The sequence below is a fragment of the Gymnoscopelus braueri genome (genome assembly GCF_963280865.1).
Source record: "Gymnoscopelus braueri genome assembly, chromosome: 23".
Classification (NCBI taxonomy): Eukaryota; Metazoa; Chordata; class Actinopteri; order Myctophiformes; family Myctophidae; genus Gymnoscopelus; species Gymnoscopelus braueri.
The window spans coordinates 1502911-1519535 of NC_137625.1; the positions used below are offsets into that span (position 1 = coordinate 1502911).

General features: G+C 43.9%; 1 protein-coding gene across 1 annotated transcript in view; it reads left to right on the forward strand.

Moving 5' to 3' along the window:
- Positions 1 to 1537: 1537 nt before the first annotated feature.
- The window catches only part of LOC308079204 (phenylserine dehydratase-like), a gene marked incomplete at its 5' end in the record, with an annotated part of 58639 nt that continues 43551 nt past the window's right edge, over positions 1538 to 16625 (forward strand). Inside the window, 3 exons of the mRNA XM_080420582.1 lie at positions 1538 to 1541; positions 1716 to 1897; positions 3588 to 3718. Coding sequence (XP_080276708.1) covers positions 1538 to 1541; positions 1716 to 1897; positions 3588 to 3718 — 317 coding nt within the window. The remainder of the gene's footprint in view (positions 1542 to 1715; positions 1898 to 3587; positions 3719 to 16625) is intronic.

Consider the following 16625-nt stretch of genomic DNA (forward strand, 5'->3'; position numbering starts at 1 on the left):
GAAGCGGGACATCCGCTCTCCTCCCCCGATCGTTTTCAGTGCTTCTGTTGTAGGCTACAGACTGTACGACGCGGGAGCATCTGAAAAGTGTGAGTCAACAGTCTGGCTCCAGTGACTACACCGTCAGCAGCAGAGAACAATACATCCTTCATGGGTTAGCAGTCCACTTAGACGTCATTTAGATACTACGCGATTTTACGCAAGTCTTCTCTTAACCCGTTGAGTGCCATAACCGTAGATCTACGGGAGGAGATTTTTTTCTTTTTTTTTTCTCCACATGGGGCGCTCTAACGCAACTTTGGAATGATCCGCGGACCCTGTAAAATGGAATGGACGGATGTGAATCCTGGCCAAAAAACCTACCTCCCGTCCACTCCCATTATAGGATCTTGAGAAAAAGCTCCATATTTCCATATCTTTTTACCGCGGTGAAAACGAGCCATTTTCTACGGGCGATCACTCTGCAATGGCGGATCGCGTTAGAAATTGTATTGTTCCAGTACTTAGTCGGGACCCGCCTCGACCATCGCGCACGCAGCCTTCTGGGTCTGGGTGCTCATCTGGGCGCGGTCTGGGCCCAGCCTATGCTAGGGTTCTGGCTACGCCACTGCTGTACAGCTTGAGTACCTTTTTGGACACTTTCTCCACACCCCTGCGTAGCTGGTGCACCATGTCGCTCATCTCCAGGGCCTTGTCGGAGCTGAAGCTGTTGGAGTTGTGTTGGTGGGCCATGTTCTGGTGCAAGTGCCACAGAGGATCCTTCCATGCCAAAACCCAAAAGTAGCCGTAGAATAACCTCTGTCAGCTCTCCTCTCTGTGGGGAAGCCCATACAGAAAGTTTTTTTTTATAATGAATCCATCTCTATGGAAACTGTAAGTCAGTGATACTCAAACTCAGGCCCGCGGCACAATTTTTACTGGCCCGCCAATCAATCAACCTGTCTGTCATTTAATATCACTATAAATTGAGTACAAAGGACCACAATTGTATTATTATTGTCGCATTCCTAAGACAATAATTTGATGACCGGTAGCGGTTCCAGTAGGAGACACAAAGAGTCTCCTTTGTGTCTCCTACTGGAATCATCAAATTATTGGCTTAGGAATGCGACAAAAACAAAAAAAATATCCATGAATTCAAGTCTCCATGGGGTGACTAATAGATTTTTTTTTGGTGAACTATCCCTTTAACGTTGTCATTTTATCAACTGGCCCCTGGCCCCTTGCCAGTTTTTGTAACGTGGCCCACAGGTTCAGCTATTTGAGTATCCCTGCTGTAAGTCATATATTACACGTTTGGGAACTTTAATGGTCAATTATTGTTTGTGTTTGTCTTTGAGTCATTCACTTGACTCACTCCCCAGACCCTCTCAGTGACATGCTTTCCTCCGGCGATGTCGGCCAGGTTTGTTGGCACGCTAATCTTTTTCTCTATGCCATTGGTTCTCAAAGTGGGGTCTGGGGACCCCCAGGGGTCCTTGACGGAGTTCCATGGGGTCCCCAGCTGAATGATAGATTAGGAACCAAATATACCTTTATGGGTGATTTTCTTTGGTTAAAATAAGTGATCATTCTTCAATGATCTGGTCTGGTTATCTGCCAAAGTGGTTACCGTAGTAGTGTAGACTCTACCAGTCAACATCTATGTATTGTGTTCATTAGTTTAATGATGCAATGACTGCAGTGTGTATCTCTTTATTTTCTATATTTGACAGGCTCGTTTAAGATCCGGGGAGTGGCCAATCAGTTTGCCAGGAGAGAGAAAGGCGTCCACTTTGTCACCATGTCTGCAGGGAACTATGGGAAGTCTTTTGCGTACGCCTCAAAGCACTACGGCTCCAAAGGCAAAGTGGTGATGCCAGAAACAGCTCCAACATCCAGATCCTCTCTCATACAGGTCAGGGGTTAGACTTGATCTACTGGTAAAATGTAAACTGTGACAGGGACACTGTTTTGTCCGGTAGGTCAGTCGGTAGAGCACTAGCCTTTGGATCACTAGGTTCGTAGCCTCGGAAACCCATGCCTTTTTTTTTTGTTTCAAAAGAAAAAAAGGCTGGGAGAACCTTGCAGGAACGCTGGTCTTAGGACCTTGTTATCTCCTAACCAATCAGAGTGCAGAGGGGCGTCGCTCTCAATTTGGTGACGTCAGCTTAGGGTGACCACCTCCAAACAGGCCCATTGAGGGACAGATTAACCCGTTTCGCGGGACATCGCGGGACGCATGCATGCGTGCGCATTTCTTTGCGGTTCTGGGCGGATTGGGTTCGTTTTTTTCGCGGTTCTGGGCGGATTGGGTTCGTTTTTTTTCCAGTTTTTGGTTTCTTTATTTTGGTTTTAGGGTTAGGATTAGGAGTTAGGTTAGGGTTATGTTATTTAATTCATATTTTTGCCTGATTTTACCAATTTATTATCACAAAAAAACAATTTCTGCCTAATAAAATATTCAAACAAAATGGGTTTATACTAATGTATTTTGTGGATTATATTAGACAACAACTAGACCGTTTCTCAAATACTAATCATTGTTTATTATAACAAACAACAACTGGAGTGTTTTTCAAAACATCACATTGTTACAGATCGCCATAGAATAAAGTAGCCTACAGTAGCCTACTGAGAGAGAGAGAAAGCGAGTGAGTGAGTCAGCGAGAGAGAGGGGGGAGACTCACCAGATCTGTATGATAAGCCATGCTGCATGTTATGGTAGACACTGGTTACCTCCGCTGCGGTGACTTTATCTGTGTTGCTGTCTTTTTGTGTTGAAAAATTGCTTGTCAAGCTAGTGTTGGCCTTTCTTTGCTGTAAATTTTTCTTGTCAGCTTCACCGTCACCATGCCTCTTAATATCATTCTCTCCTCCATGGGTGATAGTGAAGTTCCGACGACAAATCATACACTCTTCCTTGTTTGGGTCGTTTGACACAGATATCAACCATGTATATTTACTCTCCCAGTCTGAGCAGAGCCTTTTTTTCTTAGCAGCAGGAGTTTCCACTGTTTCCTCCATTTTCGCTTTGTATTTTTGCCGCACAGCGATGACACTAGTCCGCACTGTTGTACCTGTGTGTGCGTGAGCTGCCTGTCAGCTGTGACCTGTGGAGTGTGGACGCAGAGTCGCGGATGTCCCCCCCAACCAATGGCGTTCCACAAATACATACAGCATTGACCAATTACATTTATCCAAGAATAGTATTTCACAGACATAAGAGGGTATTGCAAGTTAACTTAAAAATGTAATTATTATTATTTATTTTTTTATAAAATAAAAATATTTTTAAATGTTTTTTTCCCCATAACTTTGATTTTCGGGACATTGCCCTGCTTGTGCGGGACGCGGGACAGAGGGTCCAATTTCGGGACTGTCCCGCGAATTTCGGGACGGGTGGTCACCCATTGTGTATGTGTGTGTGTGTGTGTGTGTGTGTGTGTGTGTGTGTGTGTGTGTGTGTAATCTCGGCATCATTGTAAATGAGGGTCTCCCTCAATGATCTCTCCGAGAATCTTAATTAAAGGTTGAATGAATTTGCCATTAGGCAATTAACTTAAAGTAATTTTTTAATGAGATTGTGTTTGTGTGAAACTCCTCAGAGTTTCGGGGTGGAGGTGGAGAGAGTGCCCACGTCGTGTCTGATGGATACGGTGAACTGCTGTGTTCAGGGGAACAACATGACCTTCCTCCACTCCTACGATGACCTGGACCTGATAGCAGGTCATGCCAGATAGGGTCACTACAACCACAATCTCATACTGTTGGCCTCTGAGCAGCTCCACTGGAGCGTTTAGGGGTTCAGTGCCTTGCTTAAGGGCAGGTCTACAGTGTTGAGAGGGAAGGGTGACACTAGTGTTGGTCATTCGCTACCTCACACAGATTGTTCCTGCTGGTCCGGAGATTGAATTGGGAACCTTTTGGCTACTCTAACCTTTTTAGGCCGCTGCTACCCTACATGTTTGTTTCTTAAAACTGTTGTGTGTTAACACATTGAATGCCAAAAACGGTCCGGACCGTTTTTGAGGGTCCAAACGAGAAGTGCCGAAAACGGTCCGGACCGTTTTTGACCCAATTCTATTTTTATACATGTGGGCCACGTGGGGCGCTAAAACGAAACTTTGACATCACCCAAGGAGTTTCTGAGAAGAAGAGGCTGGATGAGGCTCCATGTCAAAAATCCTTCCGGTCGGCGTTTTCAATGTTATCTCCTTGACTAAAAGCTTAATAACTCCATTTCTTTTTAATGTGGTGGAAACTAGCCGTTTCCGATCGGCGATCACGCTGCAATGGAGGATCGCGTTGGAAATATTATTGTTCCAGGCGTTAGTCGGGACCCTCCGCCGTCTCGCACGCACGCTTTGTTTACATGCACTTCCGCGTCGGGGCTTCTGCAGCACGAAACGTATAACGCAAGTGGATGGAAGAAATGCAGGCACTCAACGTATAATATTTTAATAAACCTCTGGCACCCAATGTGTTAAAGCTCTTTTCAACATCGTACGACGGAGCATATAGCCCACTGGAATTTCATTCCAGTGCGCACTTGATAGCTCGGCTGTGTTGATGAGACGGTGCCTCTAACTCAAAGCGCTGCTACTGGGACTATTTAATGTCTCAGTGAAAAACTCTTCTCTTTACAGGGAAACGGATAATAGCGAAACATTTTTATTATGAATTGCTCCACAATATGAATACATTTGGATGTGTTTTTTTGATAACTGTTGTATAATCGCAATATTACACTCGAGGGTGTGCTTTACCTTACATTATTGTCACTTCTGTGATGCGGACGCGGAACTCGGCTGCGCCTCGTTCCTGACCGCATCACAGGCGTGACAATAATGACGGTAAAGCACACCCTCTCGTGTAATATTGCTTAATTAAATGGGGGTCCGTAGCCTAATGCATGTCAAACTGGCGGTCCTTGAAATTAAAATGGTTGAGAATCACTGCTAGAGCCGTATTATGGGGGTCCGTAGCTGGCATATCATTTCAAATGGGGGTCCGTGGGCTAATAAGTGTCAATTTGGGGGTCCTTGACATGACAAAGTTTGAGAACCCACTGCATTAGACACAACATCCATTCTGTTCTACCCTCAGCTTATTACTGTAGTATTGTTTTACACAATAATGGGAATGACTTGAATATTGTTGCCACCAGTAACCACCATCCACAGTGGAAATGTACAGTATGTGAAGTCAATACTGAGCCCTGTTTTCATGGATTTTATATTCATGTTGGCCTACCTCTGTCCTTTGAGTGTGCCTTTCTTTGTTTTAATTCTCTTATATTGCACCCACAACAAGTGTCATTTTAATTTATGCTCTTAATGCAAAGATTGACTGAATTAACGTTTATGCTTTATGTTCATGTTAGAAGTTAAGAATACATTACTTTGTGTTTTAATTTGAAGGAGACTGTCAGACTGATGATTCATCTTTAATTTTGAAACATTGTAAGAATGACAAACCGGAACACATTATACAGTAGACTGTACATTAGACATGACATCCATTCAGGCACTTGACAGACAGTATTCTATACATTAGACACAACATGCATCCATCCTTTGGGAACTGAATAGACCTCAATGAAGGTTTCCTCATTCACACCTGGAAGGGAGGGAGCAATTGGTGGAAGTAAACGGCACCCAGTCCCCCCCCCTCCCTGTGACTTGTGGTGTCCCACAAGGAAGTATACTAGGACCTTTACTGTTCCTGATATATGTGAATGACATGTCATCGGCCTGCGACTGCAAGCTGTTCCTGTTCGCAGATGACTCGGCCCTGCTAGTCTCGGACAGGGACAGGCTGCAGGTTGAGAAAACTCTCAGCTCCGAACTCAACAAGATCTGCATCTGGCTCTCTGACAACAAACTTTCATTACACCTGGGTAAAACTGAATCCATCCTCTTTGGGTCCAGTCCTAACCTTAGCAAGGCAGAGAGTTTCACGATCAAAGTGGGTGATGATGTCATCAAAAGAAAGGATGAAATTACCTACCTGGGCTCCATCTTGGAGGCAAACCTCTCTGGTAACAAAAACGCAGAAAAAGTGATCAAAAATGTCAACCGAACAACACGCTATTTGTGGAGGATTGATCGCCTAGTCAGTAAGAATACTCTGAAGATTCTTGCAGGGGCCCTCATTCAAGGTCATTATGATTATGCATGCACTTCATGGTATCACAACACCTCCAAGGCCTTAAAAACAAGGCTCCAAACATCCCAAAACAAACTTGTAAGGCTACTTCTTGGCCTCAATCACAGAACCCATCTAACCCCTGCTCATTTTGCTAGGATTGGATGGCTTAGGGTTGAGGACAGAGTACAGCAACTTGCTATGGGCCTGGTCTTCAAGATACACCACAACATTGGGATCCCCCTGTATTTGTCAAAATACTTCAAAAATGTTAATGAAGTCCATGATCATAACACCAGAGGCAGCTCCACTGATCATGTTCAACCCAGATTTGGCTCAACTAAGGGTATGAACTCGTTCTCATGCTATTCATCAAAAATGTGGAATGCCCTACCAAAAGGAGTAAAGGAGTGTAAAACCCTACTCACTTTCAAAACTGCCCTAAAGATACACCTTCAGGAGGCTGCAATTCGAAAATGGCCCCTGTCTAAGTCTTAACCTACCCCTCCCTACCCCCCCCCCCCTCCTTCATTTTCCTCTTTTGTATATATATATATATATATATATTATTTTTTTTCTCTCGTCATACCAGTAACCTGAAAGCTGATTGTATGACATTCTGTATAGTAGTGTGTATATCTGCCTGCCTCTTATATTTCATCACGATTTGTGTGCATGGGGTTCTCATCTTAAACAAGCGTAATGCTTAATGAGGGTTTCCAGTTTAGTAGACCTTGTATTGTGAATTTGTACTTCCATGTACTGTTATGTACTGTCATGTACTATTCTCATGTCTTTCTAAATAAACTACATCAATCAATCAATCAAACACAGTACACAATACATTAGACACGACATCCAGTCAGACAGGAGGCTATACATACATATATCCCTCTATCACAACTAACTCTAAATGCCTTTGCAGACAGGGTGCGATTAGTCAATCAGTTTTTACCGCATGCGAATAGACGCACGAATCACACTGGGTTCCATTGAAAAAAATAAACCGCATCGCTTCAGCCACTTGCCGCACGGCAAATTCGGAGCCGGTGTGCATGAGGTCATAGAGAACCATGTGTTCATTTAAAAAAAGATATTGTTCGTTTTTTTCGTGCAAAAAATCGCCTTAGGCCTTAAATGTAATGAGTTTAAATGTATGTACCAACAATGTGCACCTGTAAAACTGTCAAATATTAACAAAGTTCTGCTTCTTCTGAATGAGGAGAACCAATAAGCCATACAATGAACATTGTGTTCATGTTATTTGTTTTTGAGAACTAAACTGACTGTAATCATTGTGTAGAAGAATAAATCCCATGTGGAACTGTCTTAAAATAATACTTAGTGTTTAAGTAGTGCTAATAGTGCTTCAGAGGGGGCATGCACATCAAATAAATTTTCAATTTCCAGGAACATGTACAGTATATCAACTAAAGAACAGGGAAAACTGTTGCGCCATTCTTTGTCCTTTGGTTAGGGTTGGTCTCAAAAACATAAAGGAAAACTGGCAGAAAAAGACTCGCTCACTGCATAAAAATGAAGGAAAACTCCTTTGACAGACTTAAAGGGCCATTTCACCCCTGGACGTCTTTTAATGAAGTTTAGGAGTCAAGAAACAAGATCCTGTTTTTTTTGTGTGAATAATCTGTGTTTTTTAGTAATCTTCGCAAACGTTGTGACGTTATTTGCGTCATGAGAGATAGGTCTCATTCCTTTCCGCACTACATGTCTCGGCGTGTCTCAGTCAGACCAGCTCAAAAGACAGCCCCAATGGTGTGTCCGTAACACTTTGTTCAACCTTCTTTCCCCACTCGGCCACTCCCATTAGCTGTGGCCAGCGGGCAACCCCCCTTGCAGAGTGTGGCATTACTTTACCTGAGTTATCTTCTGATAGTTGTACTTGAATGTTGACATGAAATAATAATCCTGTGTAGTGTTTCATAAGCGCAAGCTTGAAAAAAAAAATACAGCGTGGAGTGGCAGCGCTGGTAAACAAACACCGTCACGAAAGGCTAGGATCATAATACCAAGGATGTGACAGTGATGTCAATACTATGCGACACGGAAGTGAAACTGCATAAAGATACTAAGGATTTGCAGGGATATGACATCACTAACGAATCCTTGGACATATATGTAACTAGTTGAACGTGTGCGAGGACAGCCAGTGTTGCCAGATATTGTGAGAGAAATAAGCAGCCAGGTCTATGAAAACAAGCCCAAAAGAAAAATAACTATGCCAAGAGCACTTTACCTAGACATGGGATATTATATATTTGAAAATTGCTGATCTACAAGCTCACAACGCTTCGCAACCCATTGTGAGCTTGTAGATCTGCTATTTACAAAAAAATCTTGAGGGGGAAAAAGTCCAAAATGTGGATTTTTTTTTTGCAAAATATTTTTATTTGCTTTTCAAAATGTGGAATATTTTGGACACATATTTGTTAGGGGCTCCCTGCCACAAATTATAATTTCAGATGGGGGTCTGTGGAAAAATACATGAACATGTTTGAGAACCACTGGTTTAAACAGCAATCAAAACATTTGGAAACAAGCCCAAATATCAACTACATTTTAGAAAGAAGCCGCTTATAATAAGCAGACATGGCAACACTGGCATGCTGTTTGGATGTTATTGTTGGAGATCACACCCACATGCCACCTCCCCTGCCACAAGGAGGTGCAGTGCACCAAAGCATTATGGTCATTGTAGTAATGCAGCAGTCCAGTCAAACCCTAGTCAAACACACAGATTTCATAATTCTTCTGGCCATAGGTTGCAAATTTTAAATTGCGCTACTGTTATCTACTACAAATACTATTACCATTGAGTGATTGCAGTTTCTTCCAGGGGTGAAATGCTCCTTTAAGAAAATATACTTTATTTTATATAATGCTTGTGTGTTCGGTGCTCAAAGTGATTTAAAAAAGCACTATGAGCATTATAGCACTGACGAAGGTCCTAGGACTGAAACGTTTGCTTTTTTAAATCACTATGAGCACCGAGCACACTATGAGCATTATATTAAATAAAGTATATTTTCTTAAGTCTGTCTAAGGAGTTTTCCTTCATTTTTATGCAGTGAGTGAGTCTTTTTCTGCCAGTTTTCCAGTTATATTCACTATAAATGTTGAGATAGAGCAGTGGTCCTTAAGGTGGGGTTCAGGGACCCTTAGGGTTCTTTGAGGGGGGTCCAAATGGATCCTTGCATCTCCTAAACCTGAGAATACATATCATGTGACCAAGTTACATCTGTACATTCTCAGAGTTATGGAGGTCCTTGAAATCAAAAAATCTCACCCTGTGTGAAGTGGGCGGTGTCTTGCTAGCTAATCACAATACTGAATGGAGTCAACCAATCATGTACAAAAAATAAATACATTTATTGAAACACTCTTTATGATGGAAGAAACCATAACTTGAAAAAAACAAATTTATGGTTTCTTATATAGGGCTATGCACATGTGTCATGTGACACTGGCCAATCACAGTCCTGAATAGACTGTGATTGGCCAATCACGGTGCAGGGTTTGTTGTACAAATATTCAAACCTCACTTGTACATTTTTGGCCAATCACAGCGCAGGATTTGTTGTACAAATATCCAAACCTCACTTAAAAATGTGAGAACCATGGTATAGAGAGGAACATGCCTGCAGTGAACAGGTATCAACATTTAACCTCTTGAATAAAATATATTTGCCTCTTTGTTCTTGTCCAATGTGTGAAGAGAAAAACAACTCAACCAAATACAATAGATGAAAAACATACCTACATACCTACCTGTAACATGTATCCCCCCTCATACTGTATGTGTGTGTGTCCAGCATTTTCAGTAAAACTGATTGATTAGATTTTCTGCATGACATAAATTTAACAGTAGCTACAAAGTTGCACACTGTATGCGAGAGATTCATTGCAAGAGATTGGACATGATTCACGTTGACACTTTGTAGCCTGTAATTTGTTAACAGATTATGTCATTGTGACACACAAAAGACAAGAATATGATAAATAATCGCGTAATTCCACAGTCCACACCCTCTTCTTCTGAAGAACCTGTAGAATGCGTTTCACTTTGCAGGTTGCAGATCCGCTCTGGGTCTACAGCAGATATTGCAGCAGATACGGAAACATTGAGTACATGTACATCAGTGGGATCAATACCATTTTCGGGGTTTCTGATCCAAACAGGGATGACATAGCTTCCACTACCACCATCAAAAGGATAAAGTGAAACTGGATAGGTCACACCCTTATAGGAACGACACAAATAACATCACGTCCTTGTCCTGAATACAAATTGTCACTTTATAGCCACATAATATTCACATTCTGTGTGACTCAAGTCTGCAAAATATGCACATAAGATATGAAAAAAGAGCTTAAGCTTTTTAATCATGGCACTTTACTTCACTGTGAAGCTTTTGGGGCTCCTACGATGGCAATGTCAGTAGGTTCAAACAACATTGGTTTGGTTGGGTGTGAAGGAACAGCATCGCCTCAGCATTAGTGAGGGTTTAAAACTCTTTTAACTGGCCTTTATATCTTGCAATGCCTTTTATACCTTATATAAAGCACTTTGAATTGCCTGTGTTCTATACAAATAACCTTGCCTTTCATGTGTAAAAACGTACAGTTTTTCTTCTAAATGAGCATGGCATTAATGTTTCCAGCTGCTAGAACAACCAAGGACTGCTAGAACAACCAATTCATTACATTTTAACTAGAAAATGACTTCAGCCAGCCATAGACATAGCTCTGTTGTCTGGCTCTGATACCAACACTACTCAGTGCTTGCAGGGAATCAATAAACCCCTTAACAGACGACGTCACACTGATAAGAACCAGTATGCACGCGCAGGCCGGCACCAAATGAAACCCATTCTGTCAGGTCTCGCTAGGACGCGCCTCACTAGCCAACACACAAGAGGAGGTTGAATGAACTGAAACCAGCGAAACCCCGAAACAATATGGAATTGATTGCATGAAACAATCATCTATGCACGTGCAGTCTCAATGTTGGTAAACAAATAGTCCTCTGCTGGAGAGATGGGGATGTTGCACTATAATACACCTGATTTCCAAGCATCTTCCAGTGTGACTGAAGGTTAGACCGTCTAAAATGTAAACCAGAAAAGTTCTGCATCTCCAGGACTTTAGACATTTGAACACAGACTCATTTAGACACATTACCCTATTCAACAGAAGACATGGCATAGGGTCTATCAGGTAAACATCAAACCTAGCATCTGTCTCTAAACTATCTAAGTAGCCTAATGTTGTGGTCAAGAAAGTTGCCTTGATGGCGTCATAATGAAAATAGCCGATCTACAAGCTCATTGTCTTTCAGTTCTACTGGATCTCTTCTCCACTAGTCCTTCCCTGAAATTATCAATATATTTTGTCATAGTTTTAGTCATCATATCTTAGTTTATATTTAGTTTCTTTGTAGTCAGTGAAAAACGGTAGTCGACGAACATTCTTCGTCATAGTTTTAGTTGATGAAATCAACACTGCGCTGTAGCTGGAGTCTGGAGCTACAGTGATGGGAGAGCTCACAGACCCCCATCTGTGACCTGAGATAGATGGGGGCAGAGGCAGCATTTCAGAAAAAAATTGAAGGTGGGAACAAAAAAAAAGTAAACACTTAAGCCTTACTTTTAACCAGTTTAAACACCATGCATGTACTTTGTTGACCGGAGTCCCCCATGAGTTTATACTACTGTCTAAATCAGACAGATCTGCAAAACATAATGATGGGGAAAATATTTATAAAGGAACAGAATTTGAGGTTAATGAGACACACCTGGGACCCCAAATGTTGCCTCTGTATGGATATCTGTGGTACAAGGTGCACTAATGATGAAATCAGCTGTGGTAGTATGAATCCCAGAATACACTTGGATGTCCATGGCACATAGTTTCATGTAGGTCAGTGGCTATAGAGGGATGCCTATTAGAGAACATGCAGTTGTTATTATTAGACGAGCAGAGGCTAAGGCTGAATACACCTGCATGGACCACCTTAAACCACACCAAACACATGTAAACTTGCTGATATGTGTCCTACGCACGCGCACACAAACAGACAAACAAACAGGCTACTGTTGGTCTTAACTTTGTCACTGGACATTAACTGTGGACAGTGATAGATCTACAGCAGGCTATAATATGTTGCTCCAGGACTGTACCTGCTGTTCCTGTTTTGTCTTTTATTTATATGAGCACCAGCTATCATTCACCAGTGTAAACACACTACACACTGTAAAAGATCCATGAGTCCCTTAGGAATTGTGACAGTGTGACCACACACTGTCACTGTTTGGACATGGCCTGTCAATGGTGCACACTTGTAGGGTTATGGACAAACAGAAAAACCACAACAGCAGAGTTTAAAGTTCTTTATTTAAACAAATCATTCTCTCTCTCACCGTGGCTCTACTGGATCCTAAAAGAGTCAGGGTGGGGTTCAAATTGATTTATAGGTTTGTCAGGAGACACACCTGCAGCCACTCATTGGGACCAAATTGGACCAAACCATTTGGCCTTGGGAGCAGGAGTGTGTTGCCTGTGTCAAAGTAGGACACGGAATATTGCATTGAAGGCAAAAGCAGAGATCTACTGGTTTGGAAAAACCAGAGATCTACAAGTTGAAATTGAATTATGCATTGTGTTTCATGTCTGTTGATAGCATAAACGGAGAAGTGACTGTATCCAAAATCACCCTGAATGTTTGGTTCACTCTGGTGGGAGGAGCCATGGGGCTACATAGGGGTGAGCTCCTCACTCCCTGTCAGTCTGCTTCTGTTGTCTGCTGGGAGAGGTGTTCAGCTTGAGGAGGTTTCGAGTCTCTAAGGAGACGATTGTCTCCTTTTGTTATTGCCATTCTCACTTGTACACATGACCCTTTGGGGGAAATAAACCTTGTTAAAACTTGCCCATCTGCGTGCTTTGCCATCCTTGATGAACATGTCTGAAAGTACTTGAAGTACAAGGGTTACTTACTACCCTCACCCAGTCTGGGGTGTGACATTTGGTGGCAGTGGTGGGATGGCAAGCCGCAGAGGTAAAACGAATAAAGCTGGCAAAGTTCGAACAAAGTTTGGTTTAAGATCTCAAGTGTCGGAGGTGGCAATTACAGAGGAGACTGAGGAGGGAGCCATTGGCGGGGCCGTGACGATGGCGTTCGACGGGGCGGCCGTGGCAGAGGAGCCTGAGGGAGTCGGGTGGTACACAGAGGAAGAGGAGAAGGGTTATGAGGGCTTTGGGGCTAGACCAAAACACTATAGAAAGGGGCACGGTAAAGCGCCAGGTGAACCTTCACTGGCATCCATGTTCAAAGACTTTTTGATTAGTCAGCAACAAAGGGAAGACATTTTGTGCCGTGAACTCCAGCAGTTAAAAGCTGCCATTACAGTGCCTGGTAATAACACCGTCCCCTCACAATACAATCTAGGTGAGGTTGGCCAAAACACTGTCCCTCCCCTTACCCCGAATCCTCCATCTGCTCAGTCAAGTAGCTCCTTGCAGCCTGTAGCCAACATGCACCTGCGAAAAGGCCCAAAGATGCTCCCTTTCCAAAATGGGGAGGACCTAGAAAATTTCCTTGTGCGCTTTGAGCGTATCGCTCGCACCTGGGGCTGGCCGCAGTCTGAATGGGCCTGTAGACTAGTTCCACTCTTATCTGGGAAAGCCCTTGAGGCCTACTCCGCAATGGAGGAAGATGCGTCAAACATCTATGCTAACCTTAAAGAAGCCCTCCTTGCAAAGTTTGATATCTCTCCGGAGACTTACAGACTCCAGTTCCGATCAACACATATTCCCCTTGGTGAATCTCCCAAGGAGACTTATAATCGACTCAAAGGACTCTATAGACGATGGATGAAACCAGAGCAGCGTTCCAAAGACGAAATTACTGAGCGGATCATTCTTGAGCAAATGCTTCGCATGCTTCCCACCGAAATGAAGACCTGGGTCAAGGAGCACGAGCCAGAAGATGGACTTACTGCCGCTAAACTTGCGGCCCAGTACCTCAATGCTCGCAAAGGTCTGAGGCAAGGCAACCGGTCTGAGCCAAGGCAACCGAACAGGGTAGGAACCCAAGATGCAGCTGACCTGCCACGCAGAGGAGGGGATCACAGAGCAGGTGGTCCAGTGGGTGGTCAAGGCACCTCGGGGGAGACGAGAGGGTTCTCCAGAACAGGTCCAGCGAAGGATCTCATATGCTACCACTGTCAACAGCCAGGGCACCGGGCCTCAGTCTGTCCCTTGAAAGGGCCCAAACTGTCCAGTTTCTGCCATGTTCCACATCCATCCGTCCCAGCATCAGTTGTGGCACCTGCCCTAGCACCAGATCCTGATCCTGACTTAGAACCTGACACTGAGCCAATTATGATGCCAGCTCGTGTTAATGGTCATCAAGTGCAAGCACTGTTGGACACAGGTAGCTCTATGACACTCCTTAACCATTCCTTTGTCTCTCTTGGCAATCTTGATTATAAGCATGCTACAGCTATCCAGTGTGTTCATGGTGATCAAAAACGTTATCCGGTGACTGATGTGACCATCGTCATTGAAGACCAGGCTTTCTTGCTCCGTGTTGGGGTCCTTGACAATATGCCACATGACCTGATCTTGGGTAGAGACTTGCCCATTCTGAATGATCTTATTCGTCAGGCCCAACAGCAGCGAGGGAAGAAGTCCGGTTCAACCACAGCCAAACAAGAGGCTTATGCAGTACTTACCCGTTCCCAGACAGCCAAGCTAGGACTGGAGCCCCTTCCGGACTTGGATCCTTCTTTATGCCAGGGTGGACAGAAGGGACCTCAGAAAAGCAAGCGCCAGCGCCGCCTGGAGAAGATCCAGGGTACTCCACTGTTAGGTGATCTTTCTAACTTGAAACCTGATGAAGAGTGGCAGGTACCTGAAGATATTCGAGAACTACAAAAAGCTGACGCCTCACTGGCACCCCTGTTGGCGAAGATGAAAGATGGCACTGTCACAGTTCAACCCGACCAGAGTGAGAAGTATCTCCTGGAGGATGGAGTCCTGTATGTAGCGGCTCAGCCAGAGAATCGCTTGGTTGTTCCTACCAGGTATAGGCCTATTGTACTCCATCTTGCTCATTCCATTCCCTGGGCTGGTCATCTTGGGCAAGAGAAGACTCTCGCTCGAGTCAAAGCTCGTTTCTTTTGGCCTTTAATGGTCAAAGATGTCCTTGAGTACTGTCAAACTTGTCCACAGTGCCAGAAGACCTCTCCGAGACGACCTGAAAGAGTTCCACTACTTCCTCTTCCTGTCATTGATGTTCCCTTCCGGAGGATTGCAATGGATATCGTTGGACCACTGGAGAAAAGCAGTGCAGGCCATGAAAATATCCTTGTTCTCTGTGACTATGCAACCAGGTTTCCAGAGGCCTTCCCACTGAGGAGTATCAAGACACCTAAAATAATCAATTCACTTGTCCAGTTCTTTTCACGAGTCGGTATTCCTGACGAACTTATTACGGATCAAGGCACTAACTTTACCTCGACACTTATGAAGCAGCTCCACAAACAATTGGGCATTACTGGCATTCGCACCACCCCCTATCATCCACAAACTGACGGATTGGTGGAACGTTTTAACCAAACGCTGAAGTCCATGCTACGGAAGTTTGTAGATGACACTGGTCGAGACTGGGATAAATGGCTTCCCTTTGTGCTCTTTGCCTATCGAGAGGTACCCCAAGCCTCTACTGGATTTTCGCCCTTTGAGCTTCTTTATGGGTTCCCTGTTCAAGGTCCCCTTGACCTCTTGAAGAAATCCTGGACATCCAAACAACCCGCACCACAAGGTGTTCTTTCTTATGTGCTGCAGATGCGAGACCGGCTAGAGCAATACAGAGCTGAGGCAAGACAAAATCTTGGAAAAGCCCAGTTGAAACAGAAAACCTGGTATGATCAGAAGGCACGACACAGGGTGCTACAGCCAGGTCAACAGGTGATGCTGCTGCTTCCAACCTCAAGCCATAAATTGCTAGCCCAATGGCAGGGTCCTTACTCTGTGGTCAGACAAGTTGGTCCTGTCACATATGAGGTCTCACATCCGGATAAAGGAAAGGCATCCCAAGTGTACCACATCAATCTTCTAAAGGAGTGGAAGGAAAGGAAATGCGCTGTGGAAGGAACTGATGTCCAGGCCATTCAAGTACCTACTCTAAACAAGGAGTTGCAAGTGGAAAAGGTTATGCTGGCACGGGAAGTGGAAATGGAGGATGCCGTAGAGGAGACCGATCTGTCCATGCTCACTACTACACAGCGACCTGATGTGAGTCACTTGTCTGCACAATCAGCCTTTGAACTCATGCAGATGTGTGAGGACTTCCCGGAACTGTTCAGTGGAAAACCAGGGAACACACCCCTAATTGAGCATGTCATTCGGTTAAAGAATCATACCCCTATCCGTCAACGTCCATACAGAGTGCCTGAGCGAATGGTGGAGCTTCTCAA